Raw genomic sequence first — 18,531 nt, forward strand, 5'->3', positions numbered from 1 at the left:
TGAGCATGCTTCAGGATACTACAAACACACACTATCCAGAGACTTGTGTAAAGCTCAGGACAAACACAAAAAAACACAAAAACAGGGATACTCATGTTTGTCTATAATTTCAAACATGTAGGTAGTTACAGAAAAATATATAAGGCATCATTGAGTCAGAATATTTTTCACAAAGTCAGCAAAGAATAAAATCTGCATCCTGTCTCAGGTGGCTTTACTGTAGGTGAAAAAATCTCTGTCAAGTCAGGGCTGAAATATGACACTCGAACATGGCCTCTACTGGGAAATCAGCAGAATGTAAATGATTCAACAGCACCTCTACGTGGCTGCAGACGCTTAGCTGACACAAACTTAAGATTGAGGAGACGCAGTTTAGGGGTGCTTTTCTTGTCTGACTGCACTCAGCTACACACGCTGAGCGGAGGAAACGAACTTTAGGATGCTTGAATACATGAAGGGCTCTCTTCAGACAGAATGTAAAACTTTTACCAAGTTAGTCTGTTCAGAAGCTCAAACTGCAGGACTGCAGACCGTCTGCAGCTCTGCAGTGAGTGATGCTATCGGTGTGGCCAATAATGCGGCGTCTTGCTTCCCTGCAGCTCAGGGTTGTAAATCTGTACCTTATCTGTGTGAAGCATTCGAGCTTTGTCACTGTATCTGACATAAATGTTGTTTAATACTCCCATGATCCTCAGGTTGTCGTGTCTAATGAACATTCAGCTTTACACTCCTTTAAGACTTGGTGTTCACCTTATTTAGATCCTTAATCAGTGTAAAGTTACATTTTCTCGCAAGTTTTCTAATCGTGTATTCACAGCAAAGGTTTAAACACAGTCATTTCTTGTTATATTTATGGTTCTGAGAGGATTACATGTTCCTCTTTGTCTTCACAGCTTTTCAGGGAAGTCAGAATAATGAAGATTCTGAATCATCCTAATATAGGTGAGTGAACTGGAACCTGATAATCAAAGCAACTCACTGACAAAGAAATAGTTAAAATTTTACCACTGTATTTTGTTGTTTGTAGTGATGGTACCTAAATATGATTTTCAAAAATAGTTTTGTATTAACCATGTGTGGTTGCTTAATGTGAAAAATCTAAGCTTGATTTATGGTTCATCTTTTATTTCCTTATTTCTCCTGCAGTAAAACTGTTTGAGGTGATTGAAACAGAAAAGACACTTTATTTAGTGATGGAGTATGCAAGCGGTGGTAAGCACCCCCCACCCCACACACACTTTTTTAAATGTATTCATCTGTTTCAGTATGCACATGTTCAGTTCCTGTAAGTTCAAACTGCCTCAAATGTAATATGGATATTACATTACAGCCATTTACTATTTTTAAACGCATAAATGTAAAACATAACGTCTCATGGGTTGTTTCTTGTCATAGGAGAGGTATTCGACTATCTAGTGGCTCACGGCCGAATGAAGGAGAAGGAGGCCAGGGCCAAGTTCAGACAGGTGAGTCATCAGGGTTCCAGTACCTCAGTTCTTATAGCATCACTCTTTTCTGAAGGAAGGCTGCACTCACTAAAATCTAGCTTTGTCATGGAGTGCAGGATGAAGGCAGGCTGCTGATGGCTTCAGAGTTTTAAATGCTGCTCTGACACCTAGTGGTTAAATATATGCAACAACAGCTAAAACAATAAATAGAAAACATTTATTTTAGTGCAACATTAGCAAGATCTTCATAAACCATTTATTTTGGGTATTAAAACTCTTCGTTGAATGGCTCAAAAAGGACTGTTGCAGCATAAGATCAAAATCCAGCTAAGTTGAAATACTCGTTTGTACTAATGCATACGACTTTATCATTAGACAGTTGGTTTCTGTCTCATCAATGTTGATGCTGTTGTAGCGTTTGTCAGTGAATGTCTCGGCCACAGCAGTTTCTGATTGTGTCATAGGATAAACATAATATAAGACCTCAATCAGTAGCTCTAAGAACTTGTTTTGGCACATCTCCCCCACCTTTTCGAAATAATGAAAAGTTAGTCCTGCGATATTATCAGTAATGATATGAAAAGACATATCTATAAAACTTTTACCAATGAAACTTTGGCAGTATTGTTAAACTTCTTTCTGAAAACAAATTGAACTGTTTTGGTCCAATTTCAATACTTTTTTTCCCCTCAAAAAGATGAAAGATTAAAGTGCATGTCAAATCATATTAATCAACATGAAAGTTATTAAAACTAACCAAATTATCACATCAAGTCCTGACTGTACGCTAAAGCTTGCAAACATTATCATTCCAAGGAACATGGTACCAGCAGCAGGGTTTGGCACCAACACAGAAAGCAGAGGTCTATTTAAAACAGACAGAGGGTGATCACTGAGTTGGAACACCTGAGTGTAATTAGCAGATGCTGAGCAGGTGTAAAGGACACTGAGGAACCAGGAAGCATGAGGAAACAAAGGAAAGTGACACAAGGAGAAAATGAAGTAAACAAAATGAACAGGTGAATCTCTAAAATAACACAATAAGGAAAAACATGGAAGTTATGAACACATTTTCAAACTAAATGAAGTCAAAACCTCTACGACCGTAACATGCTAACTGAAAACATAACAGCTAATAAATAAAACAAATTATTTTTGTCATGATTTTTTTGCTGTAAACTAAGTAATTTGGGACTGTCGATGAGATGATGCAAGTCAGCTCTTGAAGAAAATCTTTACAGATCTGTGATGATCGTAGTGTTCGTGTGACTTGTACATGGTTTTTTTTTACTGCTGAGAACTTCTGTAAAAACAGATGTTTCTGTAAGTATCTTAACAGTGACCTGTGAGGTGCGGTTGTATTTCAGATCGTGTCTGCAGTGCAGTATTGTCATCAAAGGCGGATAGTACATAGAGATCTAAAGGTAAGATCCTTTCTGATCTGATTTCTTCTGGCTTATATCCTTGTATCTATTAACAACTTGTTTTCTGTCTGCCTCCCATCAGGCTGAGAACCTGCTGCTAGATGCAGATATGAACATTAAGATAGCTGATTTTGGCTTCAGCAATGAGTTCACCGTGGGCAGTAAGCTGGACACTTTCTGCGGCTCCCCGCCGTACGCTGCTCCTGAGCTCTTTCAAGGAAAGAAGTACGATGGTCCTGAAGTGGACGTCTGGAGTCTAGGAGTTATCCTGTACACACTGGTCAGCGGATCACTGCCCTTCGACGGACAGAACCTAAAGGTAAGTTCTCGGAAACATCACCTACTCACTCCATAAATATTTTACTCTAAATGTAATGGTAACTCGCTAATTGGACATTTTCTCCTTGAAAAAAACTATGACAATGAGGAATACATAAATAAGAAAATGTTTATTGAAGTCACAAACTCAAATGAAGTAGACAAACACAGACATATGGCCTTTCAAGCTTTTAAGACTGACATTTAATACAAGAAATATGGTATGTTAGTAGTCAGCGTGTAGATAAAGATGACCAACTGACCAAGGAGTACAGGGTGCAGCGATGGGTACGGTAGTTACAACCAGTTATGAATCTTAGCGCACCACGGTAGACAGCATCCAACATCTGCAAGGAGCTGGCAGGAGCATTCATATAAACAATGTCACCATAGTCAATGGTCGGTAGGAAGGTAGTGGTTACAAGGCGTTTTCTGACATTCAGAGCTAAGCAAGATCTATTTCTGAAAAAGAAACCCAGTTTTATTTTCAGTTTCTTTATGAAATTTTCGATATGTGGTTTAAAAGAGAGATGTGCATCGACCAAAATTCCCAAGTATTTGTACAAATCTACAAACTCAACAGGAACACCATGCATGGATGAGATAGGAGGAAGAGTAACTGGCACCAACTTTCTGTTGGAAAACAACATCTCTTTGGTTTTGTCAGCATTTAGCACCAGCTTGAGATGGGATAAGTCTGACTGAATGATGTCAAATCCAGACTGTTGAAGCTGGAAAACCTTGGCAACTGTGTTAGTTTGGCAATAGACCACAGTGTCATCAGCATAGAGATGCAAGGATGCATCAGGAATGTTTTGGCCTACATTATTTATATAAATTGTAAAAAGAGTGGGACCTAAAACTGAGCCTTGTGGCACACCATTGGTGACTGTTAGGTAGCTAGATAAACTTAGCTACTTAACATATAACAAATGAGGTGACGTTTTCTTCTTTTTTTTATATAGTTTTAACCGATTATTCAGGGTTCAGGAGTAAATAAGAGTCAGAGTCAGAGTCAGAGTTTCTTTATTGTCATTCGCACCTCATGTGGTACATGTGGTGGAGTGAAATTATGTACACAGGGTCCCATTAATAAGCCTTCAGTAAAAATAATTCCAAATGCCTGGTGTAAAGCAAGGTGGAGTGATCTGTCTGTTGTTTCACCCATCAATGTTTTTAATCAGAAATGTATTGTTTGAACACATGCCATGTTGAAGGGGTTGCTTGTGTCTATGAACCCATCTCCCACTCTACAGTGACCTAAATGAGAATCTGTGTTTACTGCTGCATTTATCAGGAACATGATTCTTAATTATTATGTTGCTCTTTTTGTGCTGAATAAGCCATTTTAAACCATTTTCATGTGTTTCCAGTGCCTCTTTATGTGCTAAATAAATGGCACAATGCAGCCTTTTTGATTTTTGTTGCCGTTTTCTCATTTGGTTTAAATTTTGTTTGGCTACTGTGCAGGAGCTTAGGGAGCGAGTGCTGCGGGGAAAGTACCGCATTCCTTTCTACATGTCCACAGACTGTGAAAACCTGCTGAAGAAGCTCCTCGTTCTCAACCCCGTCAAACGGGGCAGTTTGGAGGTATTTAAAATGGGAAACAGTATTTACCTGTGAAGGGGTGAAAAAGTGAAATCTGTGTATATTATATAACTTTAACAGTCTCATTTCTTTGTTAGCAAATCATGAAAGACCACTGGATGAATGTGGGTCACGACGAGGAGGAGCTCAAACCTTACGTTGAGCCTGAGCCCGACTTTAATGATTCATCCAGAATAGGTGCGTCTCAGTGTCTCCATCAGCGTGTAGACGCCATTAATGAGTGAGAGAAAACATCTTCTGTAAAGTGAAGTGTGAATGTTGAATGGCTTGGCTGAAATTTACTGAAGAAGTTGAAACTAAGTGGCTAAAGCTAAATGAAGCAAAAGACTAGCTAAAATTAAAAAAAAAGCACAAACCTTGTGGAAATAAAAATGGAGGAAAAGGCTAGCTAAATGCTAAAAGAAGCAAGAATCCAGATAAGGGTCAAAAGTAGAAAAGGGGTAGTTAAAAGCCAAAAGTAGCAAAAGGCTAGTTGAAAGCCGAAAGGCTAACTAAAAGTAGTATAGGGGTAGCTAAAAACTTTAAATAGCATTAGAACAAGTTTGCTGAAGATTTCAAAGAGAACAATGTTTGGAAGGATTGGAGACATCCCAAGATATTTCTATGGTGAAAATAATAAATTTGTACATTTTATATAAAGTTAAATTTTGCTATTAACTGATATCGATAGGCAGAATAATCTCTACTGTTCAGAGTCACATTTTCGAATCTAACGTGTTTTCTGGTCAATCAGAGCTCATGGTGACGATGGGTTTCCCTAAAGATGAGATCACAGAGTCTCTACAAAACCAGAAGTACGATGAGGTCATGGCCACCTACCTGCTGCTGGGCCGAAAAGCTCCAGAGGTGAGTTTCCTTCAACTCCTCGTCATCACCATGGTCTCATGCCGTCCGACCACGCCCTGTTATCGTCTGCTGTTGTGTTGCAGTTTGAGGGCAGCGAGCCGGTGACTAACAGTGTCCTGGGCCAGAGACAGAGACCGACTAGTGACATCAACAACAGCTCCAGCATTTCTCCCGCCCATCCCAAGGTCACACGCAGCATCTCGGCCAATCAGAAGCAGCGCCGCTACAGTGATCATGGTGGGGATGATGATGGTGGTGGTGTCGTAGAGAAGCCAAGTAAAGTAATCTTGTATTTCCCAGCTCTGAGAGTGCTGCGGGCTGCGTGTTGTGAAGGGGGAAGTTACCCTCAGTCACTGATAACAGCAGGATCACTTAACTGGTTCAAACATGCTGGTGTAAGATTCACACTTTTTAACATATTTAAATGTTAAGATGGGGGGGAAGACACCTGAAATCTAAACAGACTTAATTTTATGAACTGCTCAGTGACTCAGCCTTACTGAACTGGCTGTGGCAGCTTCCTCCTACGTCATGTGGAGCCATTGTTTGTGGCGCCCTCTTGTGGCTAGCTGCTTTCCTGCAGCTCCCTGTAGAACAGCACCGTGAAAGCATGAGGAGGGGGAACAGCTCTGCTTCAAACATGCTCACCTTGGCTTCTGTAAATGCATATGTTATAAAGCAAAGTGTCGTTGTGTTTGACGCCCGACAGATTTGATCTTGTGTGAACTTTGGCTTTGAGCGGCTTTGCTTAATGCTACTGGAACCAAGAATTTGTCCTTGTTTGTTCTGTTTCTCCCTAAATATTAAATGTTGGATGACTTTTCTGAACAATCACACGTATTTGTAAAAAATTCCCCCTCCATATCTGTGTTTTCTTCTCAGTGGGTCCATCTGTGCCACCAGCGGTGTCGTATTCGAAGCGTGGTCAGGCCCTGAGTGTGGAAAGTGACCACAGGGAGGAGTGGGACGGAGCTCGTCGGCTGGAGCTCAGCACTTCGAAAGGAGACGTTCCTGCTTCACCGCTGGGGGTGCAGGAGAGGAAGAAAGCTACGAGTGCTGTAGGGGTGAGGAGGCAGATGCAGAGAAGGCAGACAAATAGACTTTTTAAACCTATTTAAAAGAAATTCATAAAAAAGAGTTGTGAAGTGCATTAGCCTTAATTTATGGGATAAAGAGCAATATCAGTAGGTAAAATTCAGTGTGGCGGCAAAAATCTGTTGTTTTATTTTGTCTGCCTTGTCAGGTTCATATTGTTTTGCAAAATCTAAATATTTCAACTAATGGATAGATTTATTAACTTTTTTAAGAGTTAAAGATGTGTGCATTTTAATCAAAATACTGTATATAAGGTTCTAAAAAAAGTTAAGTCAGGTCCTCTGGACGTTCAAAAAACAAAAAAAAAAAAGTAGAAATGTTTCATCTTTCATCTGAAAGACTTCTTCAGTCTTAAAACTCTCAACTAATTTGAGGCAATCCAGGCCAAAGTGGTTCAAAATGTCCTGATGCATGCTCAATAATCCAGGTAGAACAATCTAAAATAGTGAAGTCAGGTCCTCTGGACGTTCAAAAAACAAAAAAAAAAAATGTAGAAGTGTTTCGTGTATATAAGGTTGTTTTTGTGTTTGTGGAAAACAGCTTTTTTCTAACAAAACAAATACATGCACTTGGTGTTTTTGTGAAATTTCTTTAAATTTGGTGAAAAAAAAAAAAATCTAAAAGTGTCTTGCCTCCATGCCACCATGGAGCTGCCAGGGTGCCTGAACAGACAAATTACTGCTACTAAATATTTACATTGTTAGCAGTTCTATATTGATTTAATATTTAATTTATACAAATAATTTTGTGTTGCTCATTTTATTTTTACAATTAGATGTTTGGAGGCCTTTGTTAACCCACTTCCTTATTTGCTTTTATTCTGTTAAATACTAGATTATTTTTATATACTTGAGTTGTTTAGATCCTGTTAATTACCTTTTATTTTCTACTGTTGTATTTAAATTTTTTGATGTTTTAAAAATACTAAAACTTTTGGTTTGGTTGTAAAAGTATATATTTAAGTTCATTCTCATAATAACAATTTTGTCTCACTCTAGTTCATGAAAAGGAGACTGAAACTTCACTTAAATATAGATCTAGATATTTAGATGTGTTAATATTCAAGTTCAGTATTGGAAAATAAAAACCATAAACATTTTTTGTGATTTCATCTTGGTTCTTTTTTTGTTTATTTGTTGTTGTTTTTTCTTTTTCTCCATTAGCAGGCCAACGGTTCAATGACTCGCAGAAACACGTATGTGTGTGAACGATCCTCCATGGATCGATATTCAGCTATTCCTAATGGCAAAGACAGCAGGTAAAGATAAAACATTTATCTACTAAATTAATTGGGTCCTTCTGTTGTTTATTTCCTGGCTTCATTTAGATTTTGTCTTGAGTCTCCGTGTTTGTGTGGTGATCCTCTCTGTGTTCGGTCCTCAGTTTAACGGAGGTGTCAGGAAATACGCCGTCCACTGCACTGAGCTCTACACGACCTCGTCACACCAAGTCTATGTCCTCGTCGGGGCATCCTTCAAAGAGCACACTGCCCCCCATCGATGACAACACGGAGCTTAAATCCAGGTGGGCAGCAGCTCTGCACTGACAGCTTGTGAAAGATCACAAAAAGTGCTTATAAAGTTCCCATTTTTACATTAAAACAACATTTGCAGTAGGGATGCACGATACTGGATTTTTGATCGATATGCTAAAACTTATTTGGCCGATACTGATATTTTTATATACTTTGTCAGAACGTCGCCCTCTTATTTAGGCTTATTTGCTACAAAAACTGTGTAACAGCTGTAAGAGCTGGTGACATATATTCAGTAACAGCCATATGCATAGCACTTTAACTTATATTAAATGAAGAGTGTTAAATGTTATTAGCATTAGTCACCTGCGATGCTGTCTCACTTGTGGAGGCTTGTTCCAGGTTTCTAGCTGCAGTGTGGGATCCTCTGCACTTTTGTTCATGAAGGACAGTTCAAAGTTTTGTCTATCCTTTGTGCCACAAGACTAATCATGCTAACGGGGCTAACACGACGTCCAAATGTCTGTGGTAAAACTCACCCAAGTGCTATCGGCTATTAGCTTCTCAATGATGTTGGAAATGACGGCTTGTAACTTGGGTAAGGCTACGTCGGAAAAATATCTCTGACTGGGGACGATGTAGCGAGGCTCAACGTAGTCTATAAATCTTTGGAATCCAATTTCCTCATTGAAAAAAAACTTCCACACCGCCGACATTTTGACTTCTTCCTCTCTGCCGTGATCAGATGAGGTGGGCGCTCGTGACGTCATCATGTGCTGGCGCTGCAGGCATCCTTGTCACTGGGTTGTCATACAAAAACAGCTCCTTTTATATCAGTGAGTTATTTTGATGGAATGTCCGATATTTAACGCTAATATCGGCAATACCGTTACCCTGCCGATAATATCGTGCATCCTTAGTTCGCAGTTCACTTCCTGTGTTTTTATTGATGCTGATGGACAGAATATTTTCACACATGTTTTGTCTTCTTTTATATCTGGCGACTTTGCAGCTCCTCTCCACGTGATCCCTCCACCTCTCCCTCAGTACACAGTATTAGCACACCTGAGAAAAACCGGTTCCCCCGGGGCACCACCAGTCGCAGCACCTTTCACGGAGCTCAGCTCAGAGACCGCCGCAGCGCTACATATAACGGTCCCCCAGCCTCGCCCACATTGTCCCATGACACGGGGGCTCTTGCACAGCAACGCAGGGGCACCTCCACGGGAATCATCGGCAAGATCACCTCAAAGTTTGTCCGCAGGTCAGTGAAAACAATCAAATGCACTGCAGCGTTCTTAAACAGAGTTTCACTGTAAATAGTTTTAGTCACGCTGGGGTACTTTTTACGAACTTCCTGTCCGTAAAAGATCAGACTCTTCATGCAGTCAGCCCCTACTGTCAGCTTCTAGCTGCCCCACCTGCTAGAGGCTTACAGCTTTCTTTTCTTTTCCTCCCGCCTATAGAGCTCTGTCTTTCAGGTCAACCCGGAGGTAGGAGAACTTAACGCTTGCTGCTCATGTTCCTCGCTCCTGTCCAGAACAGTACATATAAAAAAAAGAAACTTCTTTTTGCCCTGTTTGTTTTTAACTCCTTTACGTACTTGCCCTTCACCACGCCACATCCTTGCCTTCTGACACCTTTGTCATGCCGTGCCTCTCCTCCCCTCGTGTCCACCGCCTTTCTGACTAAACGTCTCGGCTCGCCAGCTTTGTCTCTACTAAGCCACCAGATGTCTGTCTCTAGCTGCGAGCTGTCCTCTCCTTACTCTCCTCCATCTTCGTGCCAAGCTTAAGAGAACAAAATTAGGCAAATTACAGAAGAAGAAATGTAGATTGAGATCCACTTTTCCACTCTTAACGCGTCAGTGGGGATTAAGGAAAGGTATGGTACTCTGGATGGGATAATGCAAATGTGAGTTCTAAGGGTCAGTGCCTCCGAACGTCACCTCATTGTGTGCTGAGCCCTGACATCCAGGAGTGTGGATTCTTTCCTGGCATGATGCCTGACTACCCCATCTGTGTTCAGTGATGATTGGGCTGGGTTGGGTAGCAGATGAAGGGATGAATGATGCTGATATTGTCTCCTAAATATAAAAAGTCTATGGGTTTATTTCAGGGTGCCTAGTGAGGGAGAAGCCAGTGCCAGGATGGAAACACCGAGGTGAGGTTTTGATCTGGATGCTGATTTTATGGAGACCTTCTAACTTCTGCTTCTGTTAACATGTTCGTCCTCACTTGTTGTAGGAGCGCGTCTGGCGATTCTAAGGAAGACGGCTGTCGAGACGCCAAGCCCCGCTCGCTGCGTTTCACCTGGAGCATGAAGACCACCTCCTCCATGGAGCCCGCCGACATGATGAGAGAGATCCGAAAAGTCCTGGACGCCAACAGCTGCGACTACGAGCAGCGCGAGCGCTTCCTGCTTTTCTGCGTCCACGGCGACGCTCGCCAGGACAATCTGGTCCAGTGGGAGATGGAGGTGTGCAAGCTGCCCCGCCTTTCGCTCAACGGCGTGCGCTTCAAGAGGATATCGGGCACGTCCATCGCCTTTAAGAACATCGCCTGCAAAATTGCCAACGAGCTCAAACTGTGACGGCAGATGGAGTACCACTCAGGCTTCGGTGAGCCTCCTCTCATCACTGGATTAGTGTTGACTCACGGGACTAAATCAGCACTGAAGGGCCTCACCGCGCAGAATCAGGGTGGACTCGGCTGGGAACGTGCAATCCTGGCCGTGAATGTACTGTACAGGGTAGTGCAGATCGGAGATATCACGAGGTTTAACCTCAGTGACGGACAGATGGCAAAACTAACTAACCCTTCGTTGTTCACTTTTCAAACATTTTTAATTTTATTTCTCTCCGTCCGGCCTCGTCTCTCTCATCAGCCTGCTGCTACATGTCAGAGGACGCAGTCATGTAACACATGCAGTATGCAACTGAAGATGACCATCCTGCAATAATGTTTTCAGCCTGTTTTTCTAAATACTTGGAGATCTATTTCTTCGCTGAATAACCATTAAAATTACCGTAAGCTAACGATAACCGCTTTTCCACCTGTTAAGGCAGTATATAAATCAGGCTGGAGCCCATACTAAAACTTATGTATAAAAAAATTGTACTGTATGCATAACATCTGCAGGTACTGTATTGTATATTACTTTTGAGTTCTGTACAGAATTTTATTGTTAATACTGTCTTTTTTTTAAATTGGGTTAATTTTCCTAATATGATTCACGTCTCTTCGAGCAACGATTCTGTCGAGTTTTCTTGCAGTCGCCCTTTTAAAAAAAAAAAAATAATCTGTAAGAACCACAATATACAAGTAGTGTTTTCAGGTTTATTTAAAGATCGCTAAATTATGTTGTGGAAAATTAAGGGTCACATTCTTTTGCCTTTTCTGTTATTTTTGCCTCTTTAGGGAAACAAAACAAAAAAAAAACCACTAAATTGCACCACACAGATTTGAGTCGTAACTTTAGTTAAGGCTGAAAACGTGTTCACTTTATTTTCTCTCCACCGCGGGGATCTGCAGGTCCCTGCTGCAGTTGCACAAGTATTCCAGGGTGAACACGAGCGTGTAGCACCCGTGTTTTGTTTTGCCACTTTGGTTGTCCTCGATTCCAGAGAACGGCTGGGTTGAATTTGGCTCACTTTGGGAAGAAGCGTGCTCGATGTGTGCATCCAGACTGAAGACGCATGAGGAGTCGCAAGCTTGAAGTTATTGCTGTGGAGCCGTTCTAAAGAGCCAGATTTAGTCCTGCCGTCAGTGTGGTTGTGCAGGTTCCTGTGTATCTCCTTGTTTATTATTTTTAATTCTGCCGATTTTACTGTATTTATTTCATGACATTGTAACGTGCTGCTTTGTAGATTTGAGGCGTGCACTTTGTCGGAGAAGATTAAAAGGATTTATTTGTTGGTATTTATTTAATTTAACGTCTCGTGGATTGTCACAACCTCACGGCACACCTTTGCGATCTCATTTAGATTCTGTCAGGATGTCGCACAAAGTTATGCCGTGCAGAAAGCTGAGATGAAATAATAACCTTTATTGACTCTAAGTAACATGGAATTCATCCAAATCATAACACAAGGGATGTATTTTGCATACGTTACTCAAAAGATCGTCAACAATATTCTCTATTTTCTTCATTTCAGTGTCTTTAAACAGTTCAGATAATAAAAACTGTCCAATACCTTTTGCACTATACAAACCATTAACAATAAAAATGTAAGTTGCAAGGATATACATGTACTTACAATACTTTTGTTTTAAATTTATGCATAACTTTTAAATCCTCCTCAGTTATGACTCTTTGACACGGACCCTCGTTAAACATACAAAAGCTTAATTTACAAATCTTGGAAAGAGAAAAATGTAAACATTTGTCTTGGCAGATTGGTTCCGTTAAACACGTCGGCTTAAAAAGTGTTTCAATATTACCTTCAGTAGATAAATACATGAGATAAATGTATAAACATTGGCAAATAATCTAAAAAGCTGATTGCAAAAAGTAAACCTGACTTTCTTTATGTTCAGTGGATCTTTGATGTAAGGCTCTTCATGCATTAAACGTCACAAACTATTGGAATCTAATTCTAACTTTGGATGCATGCCTCTCGAAGGTTTAGTCGAGATACGTGCTTTTTGTCTGTAACCGGATCATGCACGGATTCCAATGGGGTTTAAAACTGATGGGAAAATTGTCCGTACTTGAGTTTTCCTTTGCGAGTTGCTCAACACTGCATCTGATGCGTGAAATTCCTTTAAACGCACAAAAATAAATCACAACGAACCATTCGATAAAATTCAAAACAAAGAAAATCTCAGTTGCTGAGATCAATGACCAAGTGCTCATAGATCTGAGTTTTGCCTTTGAAGCTGGAGGCCAGCAGGAACTGACGGTTGTCTATGGAAACGGGAGAAAAGGCTCTTGGTGCCTGGATGTTCAGCTCCTGGAAACGAACAAACTCGGCCTTTTTGGCATCCCAGCGGTACACCTGGGTGAAGGAGTAATCGCTGCCCAGGATGGCGTACTGCCAGCTGCCCACAGCGAAGGGCTGGAACACCATGGAGCCTCGAGAGGGCATGGTCTGTAGCTCTCTAAAGAGGGCCCCATCCCAGCGCATCACCTTGGAGTCCCCAATGAAGCGCGTCAGGCAAATAAAAAGATCGGACTTGTCGTAAAAGTGCTTGACGGCGTAAACATCCTCCATCTCAGGGATGTCCGTGCGTCTGTCAAACTGCTTGGTGGCCTTGTTCCACTGGTAGATGACGGGCCGCTGGGAGCTGCTGGACAGGATCAGGTGAGGTTTGGAGGAAATCTCCAGGTACTCCACATCTGTGTCCCGGTACCACGGGTGGAGGGACTGATGAGAGTAGAAGCCGTTACCGTTCCACTTGTAGATGGTGGTGGAACCGGCCTTGGAGCTGTCCGCTACGACGAAGAAGGACTCTCCGTCGATGCGGAACGTCTCCACGTCGTTTGGCTTGCGAATTCTCAGGATGTCGATGCCCTGGAGCTTGATGAACTTGTTGGCAGAGATGTCCCGTTTGTAAATGTGCGAGCCTCCGAACAGCTGAGCCACAATGACGAAGAGCTGGCTGTCGATGACCAGAGGTTTGCAGATCACTGTGGACGTGCCTGTGATGAAACAGAACCATGTAATGGTTTCTCTTCTAGCCTTTTCTTTTAAACCACATCAAGGTTTATTTAGAACAACTTGATACTTACTGTCGATATCATCAAAGCTCCTGAATACCATTTCGACATGATCCCATTCTAGAAAGCTGCACTTCCCAATGAAGGGCTGTGCAAAGACAACATACTGGTCGTTCCCAAAAGAAAATGCTTCCACTGAAATGGACTCGAACTTCAGGGACTGGTAGGAGGCAAACTCTGTGGAGGGAACAGAAACACAGTGACGTTCAAAAGACAGAATGGTCTTTAAAACAACTAAACGCAGGCGTAGTCATTTTTTGTGTGTTTTTTAAGGTCAGTTGGCTGTGGCGGACATGCTGAGTGGGGCTGTCTCCATGAGGTATTTAGTTGTAGATCCATGGATTACTTTTGGAAAGTTTCATAAAAATCTGACTTATGAGATATTTTGCTACAAACACACACAGACGCGGGCAAAGGCATCATCTCTCTGCCTTCGCCTCTGGGCAGTCATCTGTAAGTTTGTCTCTACCTGTGGTGATGCAGTCAAAAGACTGAGGTTCCAAGTCGTTGATTTTCTTGTCCAGCTGCGAGGCCGGGCCTTTACAGTAAATCTGATCCACGGTGGCGTTGGTGCTGTATATCCACTCCACCAACCATTTCAGCTTACAGTCACACGTGAAGAGGTTCCCACGCAGTTCTCTGAAAGGAACACAAGCAGCCGTCACGACAAAAGCTAAGAGGAACACTCTCTCCTTCCCTGCTGGGATTCAGTCTGAACAGCTGCAGAGGATGAGGCGTGCCTGCGCTATCGCTAACTCTCACATCTTCACTCTGCGCTCTGGTTGACAAAAGGCAACATCTTGGCTGAATGATGGATTGCAAACGCTCCGTCGCTCGTTACTGCATGTAATTTTAATGGCGTTGAAAGCTCCGGCTGCCTACGCGCTTGTGAAACCTGGGCTGACGTGCAATAAATGATGCAGCGTTCTATTTATGGAAGAATGCTCAGACAGTTATTGTATTGCATATGATGCATTAGACACATTAAATCCGCATGAGTAGTTGATGTCATTAAAATCCATACTTACACTTTTGTCAAGGCTTCAAGACCTTTGAACAAATCTTTGGGGAGGGTCTCCAGATTGTTGTAGGCCAGACTCCTGAAACATTTAGCTTATTGTTAGTTCACAGTGTCTCCCCTGTTCAGTTTTACACTAATGTGTTTTCATTCATGTGAACAAATATCAGCGAGCACCCGGTAAAGTCAGGAACTTTGCATGTTGGGAGCTCAATATGAAACTATTTTACAAGCGTCTGCCTCCCCGCCTTCTTGTGGCTTTCTGTAATTTAAAACAGAAGCAGAAACTGAACCTGACTGCTTAAAGTTTTGTTGACTTTTTCCAGGCTTCGTGTTAAAGTAACTTATTGGAGATCTTGGAAAATCTAAACACGTATGACTAAGAAATGCACTTATTTTGCCTCATCTGTGATGAAGCATAATGCTTCATAATCATTTTAACAGCTGCGCCGTGTCACAATAATAGAAGCTTTGCTAAAAACCTTTGTCAGCATTTTATTAGAACAGTGTTACTCTGCTAATATTCAGTTACGCCCCGCTATACGTATTCTTGTGCTATTTTCGATGATGAACGTACAGTATCTTGGTTTTTTTTTGCACAGTAAGGAAAAAAAAACACGAGTACTTACAGGTGCACCAAGGTTTTCAGTCCACGGAAAGCATGAGGCGATATGGACCTGATTTGGTTGTTTTCTATAAATCTGAAAAAGGCGTTGAGTGAATGTGTGAAAACAGATGTGCTTCTGCGTGTTGGAAGAAAAAGACGTTTCCTAAAAGATTTAACTCACAGATACTCGAGATGAGAAAGACCAAGAAATGCATCCTCGTTTATTGCTTCCAGGTCGTTGGTTGTGAAGAGGCTGCGCAGAGAGGGCCTCAGGTTAAGTTTTTACTACTTAAGGTCATCAGGATGTGAAAAAACAACAACATTTTAGCAGTCTATAATGTCTGCATGTGACAATGGAAACAACAACACAAATCCATCCATCAATTTTCTTTATCCGCTTCTTTTCTCCTCTCCAGAACAAGAGGTGGGGTACCCCCTGGACCTGTCTCTGGTCCATCACAGAGTTCACTTTGAAACAGCAAAACATCAAGTTTTACTATGCCAAATGTGAAACAGAACCCCCACAAGTCTGTGAAGCCGAAATGTGCCGCGTCCATGAAAATGTCACTGAAATCCATCCAGGAAATCAGGAAAAAACACAAAGATTGGTGCAATGTTCTGCAAAAAACAACTTCTACAGGAGGACTTGGACTGAGTGTCAGTGAGAAATTAAGATTCTGTTTTGCTTTTTTTAAGAAAGCAAACAGGGTTTTTATTCAACTTTCTGTATTAATCAGAGGGTACGGTCATATAAACCTGAGCGCTCAGGTTTGTTTCCTATAGTTGACCGACTCTTCTCAGCTTCAGCATCTTTTTTTGACCCCAGCGTTATATCTTATATTACTTTAAACAACGTTACTCAATGAGGGGTGGTACAGTGGTTAGAGCTGTCGCCTCAAAGCAAGAATGTTGCAGGTTAGATTACTGCATGAGTGAGAGCATCAACGGTTGTTTGTGACCTGCAATGGCCGCTGGAGAAACACACCTGCTCCCTTAGGGCCCAGAAAAGAAGAAGCGTGTAAAGAAAGGGATAGATGGATGGGTTAGTACAAACCGTCCAGAGTCGAAGACTGACACTTTCTTGCTGTCCCTCAACTTTCAGTGCACCTTCTTGTTTCAGATAAGGATTTGTAGAAATCCTGTTTGTGTGAATGTGGCTCAGTCATGACTCAGAGGAATGAGGGATTCCCCTGGAATACATCTGGTTCTGAAGTCAGACCACATTCACCAGACTCAATCAAACTACAGTGCACGTATAAAAACTGCCTCCCTGACTGAGCCACTCTGATTGAACATCAAACATGGCGTTGATCTGCACAGGGAGAATGACAGCATGCAACATAAAGCAGAAGGAGCTCAGAGAGGAGGCTTTTCTCACAGCAGATGCAGGGGAGGCGTGTGGATGAAGCTCTCCTTTGCGATCTCGGTGAATTCCGACTTGACGAACGACCTGAGGGAGTCAGACACGACAAATGTCTCATCCCTTCTTCTTGCAGGGGAGGCAGCAGAACAAGTCTTTGCTCTAAATATGATGATTAGAAATAAAAGCATGAACTCACAGTGATATGACATCCGGGGGTAAGCTGCGGGGGATCGAGCCTGCGCTTTCGCACAGCGCGTTATCTTTGGTGCACGTACAGGACAGGGGGCAGCTCGGCTTCTTGGCTCTCCGGCTGTCCACCAGGAGTAAAACCGAGGCCACCAGCCAGAGCGACGTTCTGGACATTTTGCGTGTTTCCCGTCCCTGCGCAGCGCGGCGGGCAGCCCTCAACACGAACCGGGGGGGTCTCCGCGGTGCTTCCTGCCCGGAGAGGCCGAGCGCGCGCTGCTCCGCCGGTGGTTGGGGATCGAACCAGCGTCCCCAGCACAACCGCAGTGACACAAAATCAATATCCTTCCGTGACTCGAAGCAAAAAAACTCGTGGAAAAGTCTGGTGGAGCGTGGAGCTGAGGGAGGAGGACACCAGCTGGCGCCGTGACAGAGGCGGTGTGAGGGCAGGTGGGGATCCCTGCGGGAGCAGAAGGAGCGTCTCCATCCAAAACCACGCCTAGAGATGGTTTCAGCAACACCACCACCCCAGCCCCGAAGGATTCCGCCCAGACGGGCCGAGGGGATTGTGTAATTTTCTCGTGAATCGGGGGGAGAAGCGGGTTGTGCGGCGCAGACGCGGGCTCCTCCTGCACGCGGAGGAGGAGGACCGGGGAGAGGGTGAGGAGAGGGGGGCCAGGTTATCCGTGCAACCTGAACAGCTGCAGAACTGTCTCCCTAAAAATAAAACGAGTCATTTCTTCAGGGAAGTACTGTTTCCTGATTTCTCCGCGGTTTCCATGGTGACAGCAGGATGCAAAATGTTTCTGACCAGAGATGGGGTGAGGACCCCCCCCCCCCTCCCCGTTATCTGGACATCTGTTGTTTATGGACTGAACCCCCCACCCCCCGAATAGACTCACATTTGACTCTAATGTCTGTTTAAATCCCTGAGACAAACCTGAAAAGCCCCAAAAATAGTTTCACTGATTTTAATAAATTATTTTTTTTAAACTTATTTGCAATGAAGCTCAAACATTAATTTACAATGGTATATTGTATTTGTTTAGTTTATTTCAGATTTATTTCAGTTTTAAAGTCACAGCCCTCCCAGTTGTACTTCTGTGTAATTCTGAACCAGAATAAATCACTTGGTGGTGTTGGAGTTTCATGCACTTATTCTGTATTTTCACTTTCAGCTTGAGATGCACTCAGCCAACGCGTTTTGTGGATGTAAGTTTGGTCAAAGATTATTTTTTATTTCATAGAATCAGGCAGCAGGTCTGCCTTTTCTAAACTTAGGAGAAGTTGCAATGGTTTTGGCTCGGTGTAATCTCAAGACAGATAAGATAAATCTTATTATTTGGCTCGATAAAGTTCTGTACCTTGAACTTTTCTCTCTTTTTGCCATGAGACTTTATAACATAACCAATGATTTAGTGTA

The 18,531-nt window shown here is 42.4% G+C and overlaps 2 protein-coding genes across 2 annotated transcripts in view; one reads left to right on the forward strand and one right to left on the reverse strand.

The window, feature by feature from the left end:
• mark1 (MAP/microtubule affinity-regulating kinase 1) overlaps positions 1–11,570 on the forward strand; it is a 36,612-nt gene extending 25,042 nt beyond the window's left edge. The window contains exons 4-18 of the mRNA XM_037679411.1: positions 894–942; positions 1,147–1,212; positions 1,396–1,466; positions 2,816–2,872; positions 2,955–3,191; positions 4,661–4,780; positions 4,876–4,975; positions 5,532–5,644; positions 5,728–5,920; positions 6,527–6,708; positions 7,903–7,997; positions 8,123–8,263; positions 9,226–9,477; positions 10,332–10,376; positions 10,460–11,570. Coding sequence (XP_037535339.1) covers positions 894–942; positions 1,147–1,212; positions 1,396–1,466; positions 2,816–2,872; positions 2,955–3,191; positions 4,661–4,780; positions 4,876–4,975; positions 5,532–5,644; positions 5,728–5,920; positions 6,527–6,708; positions 7,903–7,997; positions 8,123–8,263; positions 9,226–9,477; positions 10,332–10,376; positions 10,460–10,805 — 2,067 coding nt within the window. The 3' untranslated portion in view covers positions 10,806–11,570. The remainder of the gene's footprint in view (positions 1–893; positions 943–1,146; positions 1,213–1,395; positions 1,467–2,815; positions 2,873–2,954; positions 3,192–4,660; positions 4,781–4,875; positions 4,976–5,531; positions 5,645–5,727; positions 5,921–6,526; positions 6,709–7,902; positions 7,998–8,122; positions 8,264–9,225; positions 9,478–10,331; positions 10,377–10,459) is intronic.
• Positions 11,571–12,595: 1,025 nt separating this feature from the next.
• Positions 12,596–17,889, reverse strand: LOC119429258 (leucine-rich glioma-inactivated protein 1-like). The gene is made up of 9 exons (XM_037696953.1): positions 17,862–17,889; positions 17,119–17,737; positions 16,938–17,009; positions 15,741–15,812; positions 15,582–15,653; positions 14,963–15,034; positions 14,404–14,573; positions 13,947–14,111; positions 12,596–13,856 (listed from the first exon to the last, which is right to left on the reverse strand). The coding sequence occupies exons 1-9, from the start codon at positions 17,887–17,889 to the stop codon at positions 13,039–13,041; spliced, it is 2,088 nt and encodes a 695-aa protein (XP_037552881.1). The 3' UTR covers positions 12,596–13,038.
• Between the last annotated feature and the right edge of the window lie 642 nt (positions 17,890–18,531).

The sequence above is a fragment of the Nematolebias whitei genome, chromosome 1 (assembly GCF_014905685.2).
Source record: "Nematolebias whitei isolate Nwh7 chromosome 1, NemWhi1, whole genome shotgun sequence".
In the NCBI taxonomy this organism is placed as follows: Eukaryota; Metazoa; Chordata; class Actinopteri; order Cyprinodontiformes; family Rivulidae; genus Nematolebias; species Nematolebias whitei.

Excerpts from the sequence above, each read along its gene's own strand:
- LOC119429258 (XM_037696953.1), bottom strand. The coding sequence starts at position 17,889 with ATGGAAACCGCGGAGAAATCAGGAAACA. Across the intron at positions 15,813-16,937 it reads ACGCCTCCCCTGCATCTGCT|CCTCTTCACAACCAACGACC; the intron begins GTGAGAAAAGCC and ends CTCTCTGCGCAG. Across the intron at positions 14,574-14,962 it reads CTTGAAGCCTTGACAAAAGT|AGAACTGCGTGGGAACCTCT; the intron begins GTAAGTATGGAT and ends TGTTCCTTTCAG.